At 36.0% G+C, this 23,461-nt stretch overlaps 1 protein-coding gene across 2 annotated transcripts in view; it reads right to left on the bottom strand.

Moving 5' to 3' along the window:
- Window positions 1-22,832, bottom strand: part of LOC123536820 (synaptonemal complex protein 3-like) — a 31,694-nt gene extending 8,862 nt beyond the window's left edge. Inside the window, exons 1-5 of one of the 2 annotated variants that reach the window (XM_045320281.2) lie at window positions 22,618-22,832; window positions 12,600-12,672; window positions 11,760-11,794; window positions 10,250-10,370; window positions 6,606-6,705 (exon numbers count right to left, since the gene is read on the bottom strand). In XM_045320281.2, the coding sequence (XP_045176216.2) occupies window positions 6,606-6,705; window positions 10,250-10,370; window positions 11,760-11,794; window positions 12,600-12,672; window positions 22,618-22,756 (468 nt within the window). In that variant the 5' untranslated portion in view covers window positions 22,757-22,832. The remainder of the gene's footprint in view (window positions 1-6,605; window positions 6,706-10,249; window positions 10,371-11,759; window positions 11,795-12,599; window positions 12,673-22,617) is intronic. The other variant, XM_045320283.2, reaches the window with a different exon arrangement.
- Between the last annotated feature and the right edge of the window lie 629 nt (window positions 22,833-23,461).

Below are 23,461 nucleotides of genomic sequence, written 5' to 3'. Positions count from 1 at the left end.
TGTGAAATCATTTTTGTTCACGCAGGACGAGTTTTCGCATTACGAATGATGCACAAATTTAATACTGCACTATAATTTAACCATTTAGTATATCCTTATAGAAGCAAGCATCTGCGGCGTACATAATGTGTACTTGCTGCGTACATGCTGCGAACACAGTAGTACACCAGAGAAATACGTTTTATATACACCGCATGCTGCATACATGCTGCGTACTATTTCACAAAGTACACAGCATGTATGCAAGAGACAGTAGTACACAACAAGTATGCGGCACAAAGATTGAAATTTTCAGAAGTACACTTCATATACACAGTTAGAAAATAGATTTTTCTAGCAACTCTGGTTATAGATTAGACCGCAGTGATTTTTTTACTTTTTTTGGCAACAGCCCATGCCTTTTCAATTGGGAATTTTTAGCGCCATAAACTTCAAAATTGGGAAAAATTAACAAACCTTAATAAAGAAATCATTTTGAAAAGTTTTATTTTAAGGTAAATTTGTTTCATTCAAATATGCACTGAGGTTGAACAGACAGGACAGACAGGCTATTTTCTGATGTCACAGGATCTGATGGCTCAGATAGCTCAGGGTCACCATGAGCTTCTGTTGATTTCTGGGAGTCATTTTGTGGGGACTCGGATTTCTTGGACAGATCACTTTGCTTATATTCTGATGTTTGATTTGATTTTTTAACTCTTTAACTTTTCCAAAAGATGTTCGAATGTCCGGAGTACCGTTGGCGTGTTGGAATTATGCGATATTTTTCAATAATTTAGGTAAGTTTCTAACAATTTTCTTTCCGACTCATTTTGATGCATGAAAAAGCGTTTAGTGACCGTGATGAAAGTCATACTAAATGCCGTACTATGCCGTGACCCGTTTTATGTAAACAACGCGCTTCAAGTTGGCAACAAAATTCTGCGAATAAACCATAATTAGAGTCGGAATTTTTATGATTATTTGCATCGTTTTAGTTCAACTTTCACAAGAAATCAATCTAATTGGGAAAATTCATCTCGTTCGGAGGAATTTTTAAGTATTTTTTGGGAATTTTGACCATTTTTGTCAATTGGGAAGACGCCGAATTTCGGAGTCAAATCGGCGCAAAAAAAATCACTGCAGACCCATCATGTGATCTCTTTGGAGCATGCCCAGTAATAACTTCCTGTCTATTTGAAAAGTGGAGCTAAAATGACAACAGTCTCTTAGAGTAAAATATTCTAAAATAAAGGACAAACATACAGTATCAAAGTTTTGTAAGTTGAATTTGCTTTTTGTATTTTAACTGAAGTTAAAATATTCATGTAGTATAATTATTTACTTCATACTTAGCTGTGTTTGACTTTAGTATTTGAATTATAATTGAACAAGAGCCATGTTAGACATGGCTAATCCCCCTGCCGGGCATATTATAATTGAAGGATGTGGTCCGCATCAGGAGTTTTAAGATGTGGAAGAAAGAATAAGTCAGTAGTGAGGTGGTTTACTGCTTTAAATTTTATTAATTTTCATGAACAGTATAGCTATGATGTTTTTCTATATGGCTACTGTAAAAAGAAGGAATGGAAAGCTAACTGGGAACAAGAGTGCCAGAATGTCACAATATAAGCCCGTCAAAGCAAATTTCTTTACTCTAGCAGCTGTATTTGCAAATGAAATGTTAATTTTGTGGTTGTTTAGTAATCATTGTAAGTCTTTTGTTTTTTACAGTCCACAAAAAAACTCCTTACCAGGTAGAGATACCTTATATATAATAAAATTAATAAAATACACCTAAAACTGGAGAGTAACATCTATGTTGTACCACAGAAAAGTGGTCTTGTTTTTTCCATAGGGCCAATTATAAAAATGTTACAATATAAGTTATTTATAGTAACAACTAAGGGAAGTTTATCTAAGTCCACACAAAAATCTTTATCAGGTAGAGATTGGTCAAAATACACCTCAAAATTGGATTTAGCATGCTTGTTGTACTACAGAAAAGTGGTCTCGATTTTTCCCTACGACTAGTAATGAAAAAGTTACAATAAAAGCTATTTAAAGTAACAACAAAGGGAAGTAATTCTAAAGAAGGGAACTGCGCATGACACTTCGTCTCATGATGGTGTATAATTGTGCCAAGTTACATCAAACTCCCTCCATGCATGAAGAAGAAATGCTTCGGACAAAGTCATTCTTGTATCTGACCTTTGGCCTCTAAGTGTGACTTTGACCTTAGGTCTAGTGACCTGGATCTTGTGCATGACACTCCGTCTTGTGGTGATGAACATTTGTGCCAAGTTATATCAAAATCCCTCCATGCATGAAGAAGATATGCTCCGGACAAATTTTTTTAGGAAAATATGATAAAGGGGAATAACTCAAAAAATAGGCAAGGCAGAGTTATTGTTCCTGCACACTGCACTTCCTCCCAATGTGTTTTATCAGTGTATGAAGTTTGAAGAAAATCCCTCCAGTACTTTTGGGGTTATGCTCCGGACTTTTTTTTTTTAAGAAAATAAGATAATGGGGAATAACTCAAAAAATAGGCAAGGTAGAGTTATTGTTCTTGCACACTGCACTTCCTCCCAATGTGTTCTATCAGTGTATGAAGTTTGAAGAAATCCCTCCAGTACTTTTGGAGTTATGCTCCGGACAAAGATCGTTGCGGACGCACGGACGGACAGAGAGCATTTCTAATATCCCCTTCGCCTTTGGCGGGGGGATATATTTTTTCTTTTACATTTTGATTTGGCTTCAAAACTTAAGTTCATTACTTTACTTAAAATACATTACATTCCATTGCCTAAAAGTCTAATTGCACAAAGTTACACTGACTGAATGTGTAAAGAATATATCGATGCAAAAATACCAGAAGAATACATAATTTGCACCTTGTTCACAGCATGTACACCAGAGAGCCTATTTGCATGTGAAAAGTGTATGTGCCGCATACATGCTGTGTACTATTTCTCCGGTGTACTTCCCGCGTACTAAATTTCTCCAGTGTACTTTCTGCGTACTATATATTCGCAGCATGTACGCGGCAGGTAGTACGCAGCAGAGCTTATTTGCATGTCAAAAGTGTACTACAAACGTACTACAGGTGTAAATGCGGTGTATATCCTGCATACTATTTCAAGTCCAAGTATTTAGTACACATCATGTATGCGACAAGTACGCCACATATATTCAGCAAGAGTACACGGCAGGCCCTTTTCTTTGGTAAGGGTACAGTTATCAGAACTGATTTCATGTCCAAAATATAGGTTTAATTGTTATAAGACCCTGTTTATTTCAAATTTTCTTGAAACGTATGTCACAGTTTATCAGCAGTTAATTGTCTTGATATGAATTTATTTGTTTTTACCAAAATGGATTATGAAATCTGATTAAATTATTTATATTACCTGGTTAATTGGTTATTCTTTACGAACGCTTCTATTATTACTTACGCTAGTCTTATATCGTTGTCATCGTTTTACAAATACTACAAAATATTTATTTTATTTATCATTTAATCCTGGACAGAAAACTATGTAAATATTTTAATTCATGTGGGTATAAATTCATTCGTGGTCCACAAATTTCAAGTTTGTTACACTGCGTTATTGAATGCAACGGCGCAGCTTCGTAATTATTCGCACCTGCCATTGTTGTTTTAGAGTAATTAGACAAGCGTCATTCATTATAAGTGTTCAAACTCCTTTTATTTTAATTGATCGTTTGATACTCTTTCAACCATAGTGTCAATTAACAACAATTATCAGTCGGACTGTCATATTGTTTTTTAACAAGGTCATAAATGGGCCGCTTTTATTGACAGGCGGATCATCGATAGCGACATGTCGTTGCTGGCGATTTTCTTAAATTTGTTTGTTGTTGAAAATTTCATTCTTAAATTGAAAATGCGCGAATTAAAGCCCGCACGAAACTGTCTTTATAGCAGTTTACGCAAAATTTCATGCCAGTGAATTTAAATGATTTCACAGTAGTGAAGACTAGTGGTTGCTGAGAAATACACAGGACAAGACTTGTACAACAAGTGAATGAAGTATTGCCATGCAATACAAAGTCCCCTACTGGAAGGCACCTAACTTTCTCTACTGCAGTATAACATAATGAACTGATATCTGTCAATGATGTATAAACAATATTGTACTATATATACAATATAATATAACAAAGCACTTGGATTAAAATTTGCATATATAAAAACGTACAGTTGTTTTCATTTGGATTTTTTTTTTGGTCGATTATACAAAAAATTACCATAAAAGTTATTTATAGTAACAACAAAGTGAAATAAACCCTAAATAAAAAAAAAAAAAAAAAAAATCTATAAAATTTAAGTCCACAAGAAACTCTTTACCAGGTAGAGATAGATCAAAATACACCTAAAATTTGGATGTACCGTGCATGTTGTACCACAGAAAAGTGGTCTCAATTTTTCCCTACGGCCAGTAATAAAAAAGTTACAATATAATCTATTTATAGTAACAACAAAGGGACATAATTCTAAAAAAGTGTGCCTCATAGTGGTGAACATTTCTACCAAGTTACATCAAAATCCCTCCATGCATGAAGAAGAAATGCTCCGGACAAACTCATTCTTGAATTTGACCTTTAACCTCTAAGTATGACCTTGACCTTAGTCCTAGGGACCTGGTTCTGGCGTGTGACAATTCGTCTCATGGTGGTGAACATTTGTGCCAAGTTACATTACAATCCCTCAATGCATAAAGAAGAAATGCTCCAGACAAAGTCATTCTTGAATTTGACCTTTGACCTCTAAGTATGACCTTGACCTTAGACCTAGAGCCGGGGCTTTGCGCACAACATGTTGTCTCATTCAGGGAAATGTTTGTGCCAACTGATATTTAAATCCTGTTTTGCATGACAAAGTTATAGACCGGACAGGAAAAAAACCTTATTGACCTTTGATCTCAAAGTGTGACCTTGACCTTTAAGCCAGGGTTCTGGGTGTTGCGCATGACACATCGTCTCATCCTGGGGAACATTTATGCCAAGTAATATTGTAATCCTTTGATGGATGACAAAGTTCTGGACCGGACAGGAAAAAAACCCTATTAACCTTTGGCCTCCAATTGTTACCTTGACCTTTGAGCTAGGGGTCAGGGTTTTGCGCATGACATGTTGCCTCATAATGGGGAACATTTGTGCCAAGTAATATCAAAATCCCTTCATGGATGACAGAGTTATAGACCGGACAGGAAACAGACCCTGTTCATGCCATGTTAACATTTGACTGCTAAGTGTGACCTTGACCTCTGAGCTAGGGGTCTGAAAGTTGTGCACGACACATCGTCTTATTATGAGGTACAATTATGCCAACTGATATTAAAATCCCTTCATAGATGGGAGAGTTATGGACTGGACAGGAAAAAAGCCCTGTTGACCTTTGACCTCAAATTGTGACCTTGACCTTTGAGCTAGTGGTGCGGGTTTTCCGCATGACACATCGCCTCATCATGGGGAACATTTTTGCCAAGTAATATTAAAATCCCTTCATTAATGAAAGAGTTATGGACCGGACACGAAACAGACCCTGTTCATGCCATGTTAACATTTGACTGCTAAGTGTGACCTTGACCTTTGAGCTAGGGGTCTGAAAGTTGTGCATGACACATCATCTTATTATGAGGTACAATTGTGCCATGTGATATTAAAATCCCTTCATGGATGGGAGAGTTATGGACCGGACAGGAAAAAAGCTCTGTTGACCTTTGACCTCCAATTGTGACCTTGACCTTTAAGCTAGGGGTCCGGGTTTTGCGCATGACACGTCGTCTCATCATGGGGAACATTTGTGCCAAGTAATATTAAAATCCCTTCATGGATAAAAGAGTTATGGACCGGACACGAAATTGCGGACGGACGGAATGACAGAATGACGGAATGACAGAATGACGGAAAAGCGCATTCCTATAGTCCCCGAAACTGGTTTTCAACCAGTAGGGGACTAATAATCAACGGCAATAACTTGGTGAAATATCATTTGACCAGAACAAGAAGACAACATAATTATGCTTCTCCTCTTAACAGTTAAGTTTCTTAATGAAGTTTCGCTGAATTCCAACCTGTGTTTGCTGAGAAATTCTCCGAATGGTGGGACAGACGGAAGGACAAAGCGGCCACTAAATATGCTTCCCATTTGGGCAGCATAGTAATGTTGATGCAGGACAACAGATGACCCCCATCCACCTATACTTTAACAGCTCACCCCAAACCATCCCTTCAGGTGAACTAAAAATTGGCAACATTCATGTCAGAATTTTATCTTAGTTATCAATACTTATAATTTATGAAATAAAATTCTATTGTCATGAATGCTTATAACTGATTTAATCACTCATTTAGTTCTTCTATGAGAAAAATTAGTGCTCACTGCTGGTAATTTGTATGAGATATGCATTTGTGACCCCTGCTGGATTCAAACAAGACAGTTAGCACTTCACACATAACCACAAGACCACTGCTCCCACTTTTTACTTCACTTAATTATACAGGTGCACAACTATGTGCTCTAGGGAAGAAAAGAAAGCCAGGAATTTCGGATACCAACACAACGATAATAATGCAGAATGAAAACTGTTACACACTGTAAGTTTGGTCTCTTGTTCCTTTGTTTTCTCTAGATCGGACTCCCACTGCTGAAACACAGCACTTACTTGCTTGGAGTACTCATCTTGAAGTCTTGTCCTATAATGCAAAAACACATAAAATGATTTTGGAACTTCAAATAGTCCTTGTTTTAGATACTACATAGAGAAATAGATAGGGATTGACTTTAACTCTGTACATCCCTTGCTGATAGAGCAATTTCAACTTTTTTTTTTACTTGCCAGAGCCCAATTTTTGGCTGCTCAAATGTACAATAACTGGTGATGTGATGAGACAATTTGCAAAGCAGTATCCCAACAAAAAACATCTGAGAGAAATATTTCTTGGGAACTTTCATATTCTTGCCCGATGGGCCACCGAGTATGATTTTTTGCCTGTCCACACTCCACTTTTACTTGCTCCTCAAGGTCAAGCCATGATATGCATGTATTCAAAATTTCATCTCTGTGATGAAAATTTTAATTCAAGGAGACAAACTAAAATTTTTGAAATACAGTTGAACTTCAATGGCTCAAACTCGGGTCTTCGAACACCCGGGATCGCTTGAACTCTTCGCCCAGTCCCAAATTTATTCCTTCTTTATTCTATATAGTTCTACCTCGGATTGCTCGAACTTAGAAAATTCGAACTCTCAAACTCATTTGGTGGTCCCCTTGGCATAATTACAGTGATTATTACACCTATTCAGTCGAACAGACAATTTTTCGCCGGAATGGCTTGTGTTTACTAAGTTTTTCACACCTCTGCCTGACATTTGCCAAGCTTCCCCTTTAACCGGCGCGTGCGTTATTTTCACACGCTTATGTAATTAGCGTCGGTATACGACAAACAAATTAAACAAAGTGACTTTCGTTCACTGCAATGCTTAAATGGGTTTTGATTTATACGAATATAATTATTTAAAATAACTGAGCAGTGTCTTTATTTTTTCTGCATAAAATTGGGAGATCCGATGTCAACTTTCATACTGATTTAACATGGCTGAACAACTTAGTAAATGACCCGGAAACGGGGGGAATAGCTAAGTCGGCTACTGCATGGAAAGCAGTATATTTGATAATATTTGTACTGAACTATGATTCAGAAATGTTTGCTATTCTTGTCTTTCTATTTGATGTTGTCTTCACCAAAATTCTTTTAATTATATTAGTGTTTTACCCGCGTGTTTTATTTCCGTATCTATGTCATGTTTGAAAATAAATAACAAAGCATATTTCAGCGTTTGTTTTTTATTTATCATCATATCATATACACATCAAGGCCTCATCAAATTAAAAAGTTGTTCATCGGATTTGCCGCTTGTATATTTTCAGAAACACAAAAAAAATATTTTTGTTTGTTTTTGGCTTGCGCTCGCCCCACTGAAAAAAATCAATCCAAATTTTTTTGGTGCGCTACTTTTTACAGACGTAAAAGTGTATAAATGCTTATACTTTCAGTCCCAGATTGTTCTCAAATGGATTTTAATCAAAATAAATGCATACTACGGACACATCGTCTATAATAAATCATAATACTTATATTTAGTTGCATTAAAGTTATTTCCCCTTTATGCAGTTACGCCATTTTCTTCAAATGTTTACCAAATTACATACTACAAAAATCGATTTATTTCATTGAAATCTCGATGAAGAAAAACATACTAATTTGTTTGATAACATCAATCTACATTATTTTGGTAAGGGTAAATACTTATTGATGCATGTCACTTATCTGTTTTCTGTTTTTTCCTGTCCAAATGATCAGCATTTGCATACGAAAGTTGGTGGGGTAAGGAATTTACATTACGAGTTGTTTTCAGGACAGTTTTGATTTTCAAATTTTCCAATCATTTAGTAGACTAATGTAAATGCACGTTAATCTCCATTTCAGACTTTAATTGAGACTTTGTTTCAACAAATTTAATATGTTATGAAAGTTTAAAGTTAGAAAAAAGAGCTGTACATAAGACATCATGCTCGACTTTTCTAAATCAGAGCTTTGCCAGTAAAAGGGGCATAATAGTTCACTTTGTTGTGCGTCTGCGGGTTAGATTTTCTCAATCCCTGGGGACTTACTTTTTAATTTAAAAGGGCTATACATTCTATTTTAAGGTTTTTATTAGTTAGTCGAGAGCCAATGAAGACAAATATATTTCTTCGCTCTTCGCTCGCTCCTGATTTTCTTAAAAACCAAAAAAAATATTTAAATCATTTTTTCGCTCGCCGCCTCAAATTTTTCAAAAAAAAATCTGATGAACAACTTATCAATTTGGTGCGGCCTAAGGTACAATATGACAATATATTATGGTTTGTAACGCATCATGCCCTTGAATTCCAAAATTCAAAATGGCCGCCATTTGGATGGCTCGAACAACGGAAAACTCTAACTAATTTCCACGGGACCCTCGAGTTCGAGCCATCGAAGTTCGACTGTAGTTAAATCATCTTTTGAATTATAACTAATTTCTATATAATCATTTTCATTTGTTCAAACTGCTTTTTTTAATTTAGCATTTACCTAAACTCCACCCAAGAGGTGGTCTCAGAACATTTTATTGCATCCTTACAATTTTACCATTTTATTATTCTTTGATCTGCCAGACACTTAAAATATTATCAAGTGCATGAAGTTATTGAAATTGCATGCTTTCGTTTCTATTTATTTGCAAAAGACTGTTGGAACTAAAATTACTTTCCGATGATATTTTTGAACTACTTGTATGCATAACTAAAGAATCAAATCATTCTGAGCTTGCCATTTAGACCATTTAATAACAACATCACTGACAGACATTGTAACATCTTATCTGATCTGGCGGTCAGGTGGTCTAGTGGCAGGGATTTTTCAAGGCTGATTTTGGGGCCAAATATGGGCCCCATCCCAATTCCAAAAATTTACTTATTTTCCCAATTCTGAGGTATAAATTTCCAAAAAATCTGCCAAAAAATACCAATTTTTAGGTAGTCTCAATTTTCAGGTTTCAAAAACTTTCAAAGACAAAAAAAAAGACTTCTGATGTGACTTACAACAAAAACAAAATTTAAACAATTCTGAAAAAAAAGGTTATATGATGGTAAAACTTATTTTATGAATTTCCCAATTTTCAGGTTTTACGTGCCATTTTTCCCAACAGAATGGGCCCTGGGCCCCAGGTTTGAAACGGTAAAAAAATTCCCTGAGTGGTAACTGTCAATCCAGAGGTCCGGGGTTCGAATCCCGGTCCAGGCACTGGAAATTTCTGAGATGCTCTTGAGTGTCTCCCACCTTACTAAGAGGCCTGTACAGGTTCTTCCCAGGAAGGACGGCTTTGTGTGTATTGGTGCTAGACATCGGGCACGTTAAAATCGTGAATTAGACTGTCTATTCGCAAAGAGCTAGGCTAATTTAGCCGGACAGGCCTGTATCCAAAAAAGGATGTCTCTCTCTGTTCTGGGGGCTTTATCTCACTCTGTCCCTCTGGTCAGATCGCTCTGTGTCTGTACTAGTAGAGGATGAATTTCGTGCCCTGCGTGGCTGCGTTTGTGCCGTGTTCATGATGAAAAGGGCGCTATATAAATCTGGTATGATAATAATAATTTGTATTCAAGTACTGAATGATGAAAATTGATGACAGCTTGAATTAGTCACAAATCATTATCACCTTTCATTGGTCTGTACTTTCCAAATGTCATCCACAGTTTTGCTACTAGCCTTCAGTGCTCCCTGTGTCAACACTTCCAGTCTTTTCTTCTTGTTCATTAATGAGTTTTTGATGTAGTCACCTATAAATTGATATGAAATTTAAATTACTAACAAAATAAAATACATCTTTTAAAATGTCATTTCTTAAAACAATCATTAAACAAGAGCTGTCTCCGTAGGATGACACATGCCCCCGATGGCACTTTGAATGAATAGTTATGGCCGATGTTAGAGTTTAGGACCTTTGACCTACGGACCTGGGTCTTGCGCGCGACACATCGTCTTACTGTGTCACACATTCATGCATAGTTATTTTAAAATCCATGCATGAATGACAAAGATATGGACCGGACATGCCCATCAATGCACTATCATGAAAAATGATCTTTAACGTCTAAGTGTGACCTTGACCTTTGAGCTACGGACCTGGGTCTTGCGTGTGACACGTCGTCTTATTGTGGTACACATTCATGCCAAGTTATTTGAAAATCCATCCATCTATGACAAAGATATGGACCGGACACGCCCATCAATGCACTATCCTTTAACATCTAAGTGTGACCTTGACCTTTGAGCTACGGACCTGGGTCTTGCGCACTGCACGTCATCTTACTGTGGTACACATTCATGCCAAGTTATTTGAAAATCCATCCATCGATGACAAAGATATGGACCGGACACGCCCATCAATGCACTATCCTTTAACGTCTAAGTGTGACCTTGACCTTTGAGCTACGGACCTGGGTCTTGCGCACTGCACGTCATCTTACTGTGGTACACATTCATGCCAAGTTATTTGAAAATCCATCCATCGATGACAAAGATATGGACCGGACACGCCCATCAATGCACTATCCTTTAACGTCTAAGTGTGACCTTGACCTTTGAGCTACGGACCTGGGTCTTGCGCACTGCACGTCGTCTTACTGTGGTACACATTCATGCCAAGTTATTTGAAAATCCATCCATCGATGACAAAGATATGGACCGGACACGCCCATTAATGCACTATCCTTTAACGTCTAAGTTTGACCTTGACCTTTGAGCTACGGACCTGGGTCTTGCGCACTGCATGTCGTCTTACTGTGGTACACATTCATGCCAAGTTATTTGAAAATCCATCCATCGATGACAAAGATATGGACCGGACACAAAAATTGCGGACAGACCGACAGACTGACAGACCGACAGACAGACAGACGGTTCAAAAACTATATGCCTCCCTTCGGGGGCATAAAAATAATCTGCAAGAAATAACCACTTAACAATATGTAGTAATATTATACACAACAGTCTGAAGCCTAACAAAGACAAATAGTAGAATTTAACTCTGTCTTTTACGAAATAATTTTTTTTCATATTTTTACAGTAATGTCATGTACTAAAGGAGCTGGCAAGTTAATACAACTGGTCAATGTCATATAATTCTGTCTGGATCACTAAAAGAATATATAAACTGATATACATACTCCCAAAACACTCCAACATCTTCTGTAGACCTTGTCTGAAATATAGCAGCAGATAATTTCTTTCAGCAAAATATAACCAGGGTTCGAATTTAACCAGATTTTCTACTTGCATTTTTTTGCAAGTGGTATTTTTTTTAACTTGCTAAATGAAAAAACAACTTGCATTTTCCGCGACTTGTCACTTTATTACAACATTAACACAAACATCCACGTGACGAGTCAAGCCAATCGTATCTGCACTATGTAAATAGTAACTTATTATAGATTACCAAAAAACCCACCGGATGCGGTAAACGTCATCAAAATTAGCGCAGGTACTTGTCAGCAGTTGAAAAGACATGAGCACAGGAAATGTATCGAGTGTAAATTTCCGTTTACGACGAAAGATGAAAGAGTGCTCCGAAATTCGTTCTGCAAATGACAATGCGCTGCAATGACCGCGAGTTGTTAAAGAAAGAACAGTGTAAAATCGAGACAACCGTTAAAAATGCACATTATTCAGCCAAAAATTTTCACTCGCAAAAAAATGCTGGTGTCTGAAATCTCACCTCGCAGTTTGAAATTTGCACTCGCATTTCGCGAGTATGCGAGCTTAAATTCGAACCCTGATAACATACAACTGTATAATTGCTTAATTTTCTTGTAAATATAATGAAACACTGCTTGCTCGAGGAGCATCAATGACTCGAGCAATTCATATGGTCCCGGCCAGACTCTAACGACTGATGCGGATTGCCAGTCTAAGATTACATCTGTATATACTATAGACTTAAATCTCCATAAATAATAAGTTTTCACTTTTAGAAGTAAAGTGCAAGAAAAATTAAATAAATGTAATACCCAAAGTCCTCAGCATCTTCCCCATCCTGCTCCAATGCACGCTTCTTACCCTTTGGAATTATAGGCGTTTCATCTGAAAATTAAGTTTAATATAAAACTCACAGAATGGTAGAGAGAGATTGTATAATGATCAGCAAACAGGTGTAAGCAATGGTTGTTCATGTTCAAACTTACTACCCTTGAAAACTTGGCTGCCAGGCTACAGTGGCCAAGAACTTTATAACTGAAAAAATTGTCCACAACAATTAGAGCTGACAGAGGCTATCTTATATTAAAGCACTAGAAACTGAGTTTTTGGGAGATGGAGAGATGGGGGGTTTGAATGTGTGTATGTGTGTGAGTAATGTAGATTGTTGCACTCCTCAAATCACCTCATCACTATCCACCTTTTTTCCAACTAATCCAACATACATGCCATATTTTCAGACGGTCAATAAGGGAGTTTTGCCTCAGCAGGGCTTTTTTTAAGGGAGATTTGGGTAAAAATAAGGGAGACTTTTATCCGCTCACTTTTTACGCGCTAAACAGCCATTTTGATGAAAAAATCATCAAGTTTTTTTTACATTGAATTGATAAGTGGAGCCAACACTTGTGTACAGAATGCATGATTATTACTTATAGCACTGAACTTAATCCAAGGAAATTCAGAATTCCATGAAAGATTGAACCAGGAACTTTGTTTTTGCTTTATGTGTTGATGCTTCTGCATCTGGGTGGTTTTCAAAATAATGAAGCAAAAGTGTGACATAGGGGTTGAAAATTCAAACTTATTTCTTAGGGTGGTCACCTATTTTTTATGATAGCAAATACTTCAAATTTGAAGGAAATAACTCTTAGAAAGTGTTGAGACATGCCAATAAGAAAATATTTCAGCCTTTAATTTGAAAGTTCAGTGATTTTCCCATAAGATGGGTGATAAATGTTGCAGTGTTTTATGACAAGGAAATATGTATAACAGTAATTTTTTCAACATAAATGATAAGTAATGGGTGTATGTGTATGGTTTGAAACTTATTTAATCATATGTTTGTGGACATTGGTTTTTAAAATCACCCTTTCTGCACAAATCTGACATGAAAATAAAACTTTACCTAGAAAAGTTGTTGCTGAATGCAAAATAACTAACATATAATTATAAAACCTATTTTTTTCTCTCACTTTGCATGTTTATAAACCACATGCCAAATTTCAAGAATGTCCAGTAATTCTAATTTCTAGAATTGTCAGCTCAAAATTGAGTTATTTTACAGATGCACAGGGGACACATACTGAAGATCAGTGTAATATTCATCCATTATTAGTTTTCTATTCATAAAAAGACTAATGGTAATCAACTTTAGAAAAATACTATTAAAAAATAGTTTATTCCACATAATAACTACAAAATTGAAAAATTTCACTACAAAAACATGAAAATTCAACAGAATGTAATGCTTTAAATGAAAAAATAAGTGACTTTATACATAACTAACACATTGAAATCATTTAGTTTACATGCAATGCTTATTCATAGTAGAAAAATGACAAAATGCCATGCATGATAAAATGGAATAGTAAAATTCATACATACTTTATAATGTTACTAAAAAGGGTGCACAGGGGACAAATTGTATCAAAATATTTATTCATAGAATATGTTCATGGTAAGTAAAATTCTTTTAACTACACAATATTTACTAGTGAACATTACATATTTAGGTAAACTTAAGAGCTTAAGAAGCAATAAAATTGATGTTTCCACTTTTAAACTTGAAAATTGGCAACTTCAGAAGAAAATGCAAACAATGAATTTTAAATTGTCCAGGGTTTCTTATATAATGCTAAATTATAAAGTAATGCCTAAATTTTGCATTCACACTGCTAAGAATATAGAACTGCCACCACAAATTACTGTAATGCTATGATAATTGATATATGTCAAAAAAGGGTGCACAGGGGACATCACTTTTGGCTCTGTGAATGTTTAACAGTCAGTAATATGTGAAGTTGAACGCTGCTTTTGTATCTGTTGTTACTCCCTTTCAAGGAAAATAAAGTAAAATCCCATTTTATTTAAAGAATAAAAGAAATCTGACTCTTAACAACTGAAAAGGTGCACAGGGGACATTTTTAGGTGTATAGACATCCATCAAGTTTCTGAGAAAGTTGATTTATTAAAGAAAAAAATCATACTGTGTCTTCACAGCTGAAAGGATAAAGATCTTAGAAAAACATTAAGACTTTAGAAAAGTAATAGGGTTATGAAATTGTAGTGTTCAACATTTAAATTTAGTATTTTTTTCACTATTTTTTGTGAAGGGGGTTCCATCACAAGATGTGAAATATTGGTAACAATAAGATGTAGGTAATGAAAAGAAGTATTTTATTTAAATGTGCAGAGTTTAAGTTACACAAAAAAGCCAAAGCTGTAACAATAAAGCATGGTTTTAAAAAGTAAGCCACAGTTGAAAACTATACTTCATTTAAAATGTCACACTTTTTTGGGTGCACAGGGGACAAAATTAGCTATATAATTTAAAATAACTTTAAAACTGTTTGAGTCATTAAGCTGAAATTGCACACATTTATTGACTACATTGAGTTGGATATAATTTGTCCCAATATACATTCTAAAACTAAACTGAATTAAAGTAAGGTGAGAGAAAAGAAAAAGCTTCATTATTTTGAAAACCACCCATCTGGGGAGAGTGATCTTTTTGACATGTTTAAGCATACAATACTCAAAAGATTGCTGAGATATCATGTCAAAACAGTCTTTTAAGGGCAGTCATTTCTTTACATGTATTTAACCTGGGAATTGTTCTCCTGTTTATTATTACAGTATCACAAAGGAATGGCAGTCAATTATTCGGGCAATATGAATTGCAATTAATTTCATAAAATTCACTTATCCGAATTCATGTTTGTCCGAAATTCTGTGTAGTGTGACATTAACTCGCCAATTTTGTTACGTTGTTGTCGATTTTTTGCATGTTGTGCAAGAATTTAAATGGAGAAACATAAACTCGGTGTTAGCACTAACCTGTCTCATCCTCTGATGGCTCAAAAAATACGGGAAGAGTGTTTCCCGATAAATATTAAGGTCAGCAAAAACGAAAGTACACTTTGGCAGGTGGCGGTAAAATGACGTAATTTTAAGACTGGTTTACATATTGTTTTGAAAAATTACGGATCAATGGCTTTGCTGTTATTGAATCAGTCTAAAATCTCGCATGTTTACAATTGCCTACGGGTAAGATTAAATGGTTAATTGTTTGCAGATGGTGACAGTAGGTGGTAAGATAATTAATGCCTCAGGCGTGTATCTCTCGATAAACAAGCTAGGAATTATAGACAAATATGAAAATTATGTTTGAAGTGTATTTCCGGGCTACTCGATATTGAATTTCAAGTATTTTCTAAAGGTCTACATTGGGTCCGAAATACGATTTTTCGACAGAGGACTTTTTTTCTGAATTTATTTTTTTACGGGAGGTTTTCATGTCCTGGCGGGAGACCGGGAGATATACTGAAAATACGGGAGAAAAAGCCTCCCGGCGGGAGATATGGCATGTATGATCCAAGTTGAAAGCCAGCACCTTAAATAGTTCTGAAGTTGTGCTCCGGACAAAAAAATACAAAGGACAGATTGAAACTCAATTTGTGACCTTGATCTTTTGACCTATATCAAATGCACAGGTTGTACTGGAGCTTAATTGGGTATCATTATATTTTGCATATTGCTGTAATTCCAATAATTTTGCCTTAACGACTTGCCATACTTTCTTTTCTAAGAAATGTCCTAAATATAGAAACAACATGGCTTCCGGTTTGATGACGTCATCAGCAAACTGTCGGACGATATTTTCGTTCAAAATTCAAGCTGATAAACACTGTTTACAGGAAATATAGAGGTTTTTTGACACATGGGGTGGGGACCAAAGGTAGAAAATCATGTTTCAAATGGTTTTGTATAAAAAGGTAAATAAATCCCAGTAATCCCACCATTTTCGCAAAAAATTGTGCGATATGGAAGAGCGGCTTCCAGTTTACTCTACTAATTATGTCAACAGCTGGTATCATGGAAGCCCCGGTACCATAATAAAAGGAGTATACAAGTCTGGCTAGTATTTTTTATTTCTGAATGTCTCCGTTTTCCTAACAAAGGGATGGCAGCTGTAAAATATCAGATGATGAAATAAGCCATCCCATTAAGCCGAACGAGTAAGGCTATAAAGGCCCTTGGCTCATTGCCAAAATAGTGAAAATCAACACAACAAGCGCCGTTTTTAAGTCATATCAGCCATAATCAGGTCGTGTTTGGGCAACATGGACAAAAAAAGATAGGATGTTATGCTTATTGTTCCTTCTCATGAGAAGGAACACTTATGGTGAACATGTCACACTTGACTGAGCAGGTAATGGATACAAGGGTATCATCAAAGGCATCCAAATTCCAGTAGGGCGCCGCCATTTTGTACTCATGCATATTCATTACAAGTACCCTCTTTGCCAATGTGTTTTTACGCATCTTTAAGTCAATCTTTGGTGAAATACAACTACGTAATAACAGACCTACAAAAAAACCCAGTAATTTAGTTTAAACTATCTAACTTCTAAATCTTACATGTCATAATGTAGAAGCGAGATTAATTAAATGAATATTCATCATCTAAAAATAGACTCTCGCCTAAAAATATCATCTACTATTATTCTTCTCGGTTGCATCCTTTGCTGCTTCCAGAGGTTCTTTTTACGATTTTATTTCATACTATCTTTATTATCTTAAGTTTTACCATCAAAACATACTGTACTAATAAAGTAATTCGAGATTTTTCACTTGTCTGTGAATGCTATTGCACGATACGTACCGTCACCGGATTACAACATTTCAATTACTTCCCTTGTTATTATCAAGAACTGTATAATGCATATCTTCACTTTACTGAGCTATAAATTTCGAACTTCGTGCTTTCATGACCTTTGATTAATTGTTTTGTGATTTTCAAGCTGTGAACTTTTTGTACGCACTTTTTTCAAATCCATTAGTTTGTTGGTGCCGACTTACATAAAAGCCCTTTTCCTGCTGGTTTAGTCGTTCTGGAGGTGTAAGTATCCATTCATGCAATGCAATTACCGGCATTTGGCTGAACTTCTCTGCCATTGTATTGTTATTTAGAAATGGGCAAACATACGCAGGCCTTTTTTTCACTATGAAGTTACCTTCGGTAAACAGAGGCATTCCCAATTCAAAAAAGTATGTTTTTTTCCCAACTGAAACGTAAGAAATTCCCAAACGGAAGCTAGAGCTCTACTTAACTCTTAAATATTTATTTTCGATACTGTTTATAAATTTTATATCCGGGATTCCGTGTGTTATCATTTTTAACTCGCTGACGTCATATCCGATTATCGCATAGAGCAAGCCACCCTCCGCGCAGTTGTCATTCCTTACACTCGACTTGATGTAATGCGTCGTGTCAATCTTTTTGCTACCATCTGATGTTCGTTTATTGTTTTTCCAAGGATAATATTTGTATTGTTCGAAAGCATTTTAATCACCTACGACGTACAGTAACCGGTAAAGCTATACCGCACGCCAATGACCGACCATTATGACCAAATATATCTGTACATAAACACATGGTTCCGGTTCAAGGTCAAGTAAACAATCGTCATACCGCATAAGTCAAAACATGCCTTCGCACAATTTCAAATACTATTCAAAGAAAATAAATAAAAGATAGGGCTGGGTACCGCCTTGAAAAAAATACCGCGGTATACCACGTTTTTTTCCTAATTACTGCGGTATATACCATGGTATACCGCCATATTTATCGTAAGACTTACAGCTATGGTAGTGGTTATAAAAATAGTGAAAAACTCTCAGAAATACTTAATTTATTATGAACAACAACGAAGACTAGTTACTTGACTAGAATTACAGAAAAAATTTTAACTTGACTAACGACTAGTTAGATTAATGACCCTTAGTATTTTTTACTAGCGTGTATTCGTCGGAAGACGCCATATTGTCTCTGGGGAAGCACTGGGTCACATGTATATAGGTCGCGCTTGTTTGAAGTTCAATTCGTGCACCCGTTTGATAAACCAGTAACGTTTCCCTTACAGAAGCAAGCCTCTGTGGCGTACATGCTGCGTATTTGCTGTGTATATGCCGCGAACACAGTAGTACGCCAGAGGAGTACATTTTACATACACCGCATGCCGCGTACATGCCGCATACTATTTCGACGAGTACACAGCATGTACGCAGGAGGTCACTAGTACACTTCAAGTACGCAGCACAGACTGTGAAAATTTAAGGAGTACACTGCATGTACGCAGGAGGGACTTGTACAAGAAAATAGTACACTGCATGTACACCGCAGATACTTTGAAAATTGTGCAGTACACTTCATATACGCTGGAAAGACTTGTACAATATCTTTTGGCATTTATACTTAGTTTTTTTTTTTATAAGTTAAAGTCTGAAGTAAACTTCATATACGCGGGAGGGACTTGTTCATTTTCTTTTGGTGTTTATACTTTGAATTTTTTTAGGTAAAAGTCTGAAGTACAATTCATGCAGGAAGGATTTGTACATTTTTTTTTTTTTGGAAGCAAGAACTTGATTCCCAAGTAACTTTTATCTTAATAGCATAGAATAGTTCAGATTACCGGTATTCTGAACAATGAAAATTTGCCAAACTATTTGCAATGTTCATTTTTGAAGCTTACATCTTATAGTGATTTCTGAGCTGCACCTTGCATGCAGTGTAAAAATATATTCTTTTTCATTTTGAATTAATCCTGGAGCTTTCTAACTTGGATAATTGAAAAGCCTTATCTGAACTTCGTTGCATTACATTTTGTAATACATGAAATAATTACCAAGATAATGCCTCAACAGTGCCCGAATGAGAAGAATTAATAGCTCTCACTGTTATTTGAATACTCTTAAGCAAAACACCATTCTATCATGTTTTATAAAGGCTTTAATGCTCATTATGTTAACTCATTAAGGCCTCACCAAATTAAAAAGTTGTTCATCGGATTTGCCGCTCGTATATTTTCAGAACGTTTTTGGCTAATTGCGCTCGCCCCATTGGAAAAAATCAATCCAAAATTTTTTGGTGCGCTACTTTTTACGGACGTAAAAGTGTATAAATGCTTATATAATTCCAGTCCTAGATTGTTCTCAGATGGATTTTAATCAAAATAAATACATACTAGGCACACATCGTCTATAATAAATCATAACACTTATATTTAGTTTCATTAAAGTTGTTTCCACTTGATGCAGTTACGCCATTTTCTTCAAATGTTTACCAAATTACATGCTACAAAAACTGATTTATTTCATTGAAAAGTGGATGAAGAAAAGCATACTTATTTATTTGATAACATCAATCTACATTATTTTGGTAAGGGTAAATACTTATTGATGCATGTCACTTATCTTTTTTGTTTTTTTCTGTCCAAATGATCAGCATTTGCATACGAAAGTTGGTGGGGTAAGGAATTTACATTATCACAGCAGTTTTGCCACAAGAGTACACAGCATGTATGCAGCAGGAGTACACAGCATGTACGCCGCAGGACTCGGGCCAGGAGTACACAGCATGTACGCCGCAGGAGTAGTACACCGCAGGCTCATTTGCATGTGAAAAGTGTATGTGCCGCGTACATGCTGCGTACTATTTCCCGCATACTAAATTCCTCCAGCGTACATCCTGTGTACTATGTAGTCCACAGCATGTACGCAGCAAGTAGTACGCGGCAGAGCTCATTTGCATGTCAAAAGTGTACTACAAACGTACTATCGGTGTATGTGCGGTGTATATCCTGCGTACTATTTAAAGCCCTTGATTTCAGTACACATCATGTACGCATCATATACGATGTATGTACACAGCAAGAGTACACAGCAGGCCTTTTTCTTCTGTAAGGGTTACAAATAGTATGAAGGTTTCATCAATCGTTTTCAAACAAAAAATAATAAATTTCGACTCAACATTTTCCACACTATTTATTTCTTTTTTAATACATGCAAATAAATACCGGGATATTTTAAACTATCATCATTTAAACAAGAAGTCGGGACCCACCGAATTTACCAGACTCAAAGTAAAAACAAGTGCGCCCATGACGTCATCCATCTATACGGAATAACCTGGGGGTTTTCGAAGGTTTGATTGGGGATCACGCGGCCGATCATACATGTTCAATTGTACCATTGGGTGGTTATTTTTGGAAACTAATAATAGTAGCATGGGAATTCCAGAGATATAGATCGGAAAATCATGCATAGTGTTAATTGTAGTTACGGAAGGCTACATAGACAATGTAAATTAAAAATAAACAGAAGTAGGGATAATGTTGATAAAATACCGGTATTCCCCGATGGTACCGCGGTATCGTACCACGGGAAGATGGTACCACGGTTACCGGTATACTGCGTACCTCTAATAAAAGGACAGCATATGTAAGTAAAAAGAAAGACATTTTATTTAAGCAAGCAAAACTAGGTCAGAATACCCCACCCTCAAACACCAAAAGTGAGACAACCCCATTCCAAAATCAAAGCCTTGAGATGTCTGGTGGTTGCGGGTTTTGCTAGAATTATTTTCATTTAAAATGCAAATCCATAAATATACATGTCCAAGAAACAAATACTAATGTGCCTCATATCTAAGATAAACTCTGCCTAACCTTACCATGGGCTGGAATACCTATCATTGACAGATCTTATATAATCTAAATGGCCAGTGTGAATGGATAGAGGATGAATAAGAACTACTTGATTATTGATAATTCATCCGCATTGTTCTTGAATGGGACTACTTTGTGTAGAACATGAACATCCTTCCTTTGGATGTGATTTGGAATCAAATAAAGATACTACATGATTGTCAGAAATACACTTAACTTTGGTAGCGGGGTAAACCCGCAACCAAAAGTGAAAGTGAAGTTTCAGTTGATTTCTCTGTAGCTAAAAATATTCAGCTCAGAGATGTTTATATGGTTTTATGGATCTCTGCGCTGAAACGAATCCCGTACTGAAACCTAACCAGGAATCGTGCCAGAAGTCTGTCACGCTATAATTTCATCAAATGAAATGCAATGAACTCACCTTTTATTTTAAAATGTTTCTAATTAATTTTTCTTTTGATCTGCTATAAAATAATCCATGCAACCTAATTTGAACACAAGTTATACACACAAGTTTCAAATTGGTACCCCTGTCTGCAATATTGTGTCCGCCATTGCAGTTGTCACCTGATCAGGGTACTCTTTATTTGAAAACCAATATTCGGTATAGAACTGTTATTTATTGACCTTTTCTGAGAACTTAAACTTTCTAGGATATGTTTTAATGAATTTTTATCGAAATTGGTTATGTTTATGATTAAAATAAATGCATTAATAAGTGAAATTTTGAACTTGATTTTCAAAAATAACCACGTGCTCTGAACTGTTGCATGACGTCATCCGTTTCTCACGAGAGAAGTGTGCGAGATGTTGCGGTTTGATACTGGTTAGTTAACCAAATGTGGTTTCGCCATAACTTAATGGACGCGACCGTCAGAAAATAAAAATAGCGTCAGTTAAGTTATGGTAGCCAGAACTAATTTCTCTGTTACACCTGAAAACGCCCCTCTTATTTCTAAGGATGCTGAAGGAGACTCTCCTATTTCTCACTCTGTGGATGCTGCAAGCACTTCTGACAGAAGGCCACCAAACAAAATATCTGTCAAGTATGAACTAATGTACAACTGGTTATATTACGGTGCTAATAAAGGGGGCTACTGCTGTAAAGTATGTGATTCATTATTTATTGTCCGCTGATATTTAGGTAGAATCGCTCATCTAAAGGTGCTTGTTTATGATTTTAAGTTAAATGTTTGTGTGAAATAACTTTAAGTATTCTTATAATAAGTAGATAAGAATGCACGTAAACTAGCCAAACACATAGTTCGTAATTGTTTTATTAAAGATCCCTTAAAAAGAATATTTTATATGCGCTAGAAGGAACCTTTTGGTAAGTTAAATCTTGTGGAACTGGCACCTCTTAGTGGACTGTTACTCTGTGTACTGCTTTGAGGAGAACCGGAGACATTTTCTTCCGATTTTGAAGCTGACTGAACAAGCTTTTCCTTCTGTTTCTTCGGCATTTTGAATTTTTCGGGAATACTTTGCAGACGACAAATGTATTGACCGGTCAAATGAATTCTAAATGTAGAAGTAAGAAGTTTTTAACATAACTTCAAACCAGTCAAGCTAGGCGGTGCAATAATAACTTTTAAAATGTGCGATTTGATTTCAACTGCGAACAATGAACGGAAAGAACAATCATCTCACACCTACAAGGTAACTGAATTTCCTGATCCCACAGTCTTACTAGTATACGTACTACCATTCGAACTCTTTTTTTCCAACGACAATAAGTTCCTGGAATGGTCTTCCCCTGCACAAACCGTCTAGCCCCAGTTTCAATCAATTCACCGAGCGGCTGGCAACTATAATCTTTTAATATATATGCCCTTTTCTCGTTATTCCGAGCCCCTAAGCCGGTTTTTCAGTGCTGGTCAGTAATAGATTTAAGTTTCAAAAGAGTTTTTGCTATATAGTTTGATACTCCAACATCTAAACTTATAAAATCCCTATGAAGAAAAACTCTAAGGACTTTTGTAAATGAATAATCCAGGCTTTCACATGATGACCCTAACCCTCTGAAACAGCCAGATTCTTTCTCGTTAAAACCGAGACTTGCAATCATTTGTACTAGCTCTGAAAAAATAAGGCTTTTTTTGAAAAAGTTCTTTGTTAAAATTAAGAACAGATATATTATTGTGTTAGCGGACAAAAAAGTTTTAAAA

The sequence above is a fragment of the Mercenaria mercenaria genome, chromosome 17 (assembly GCF_021730395.1).
Source record: "Mercenaria mercenaria strain notata chromosome 17, MADL_Memer_1, whole genome shotgun sequence".
Lineage (NCBI taxonomy): Eukaryota > Metazoa > Mollusca > Bivalvia > Venerida > Veneridae > Mercenaria > Mercenaria mercenaria.
Note: the sequence above shows the minus strand (reverse complement) of the source record. Positions and strands in the feature narration are given on the sequence as shown.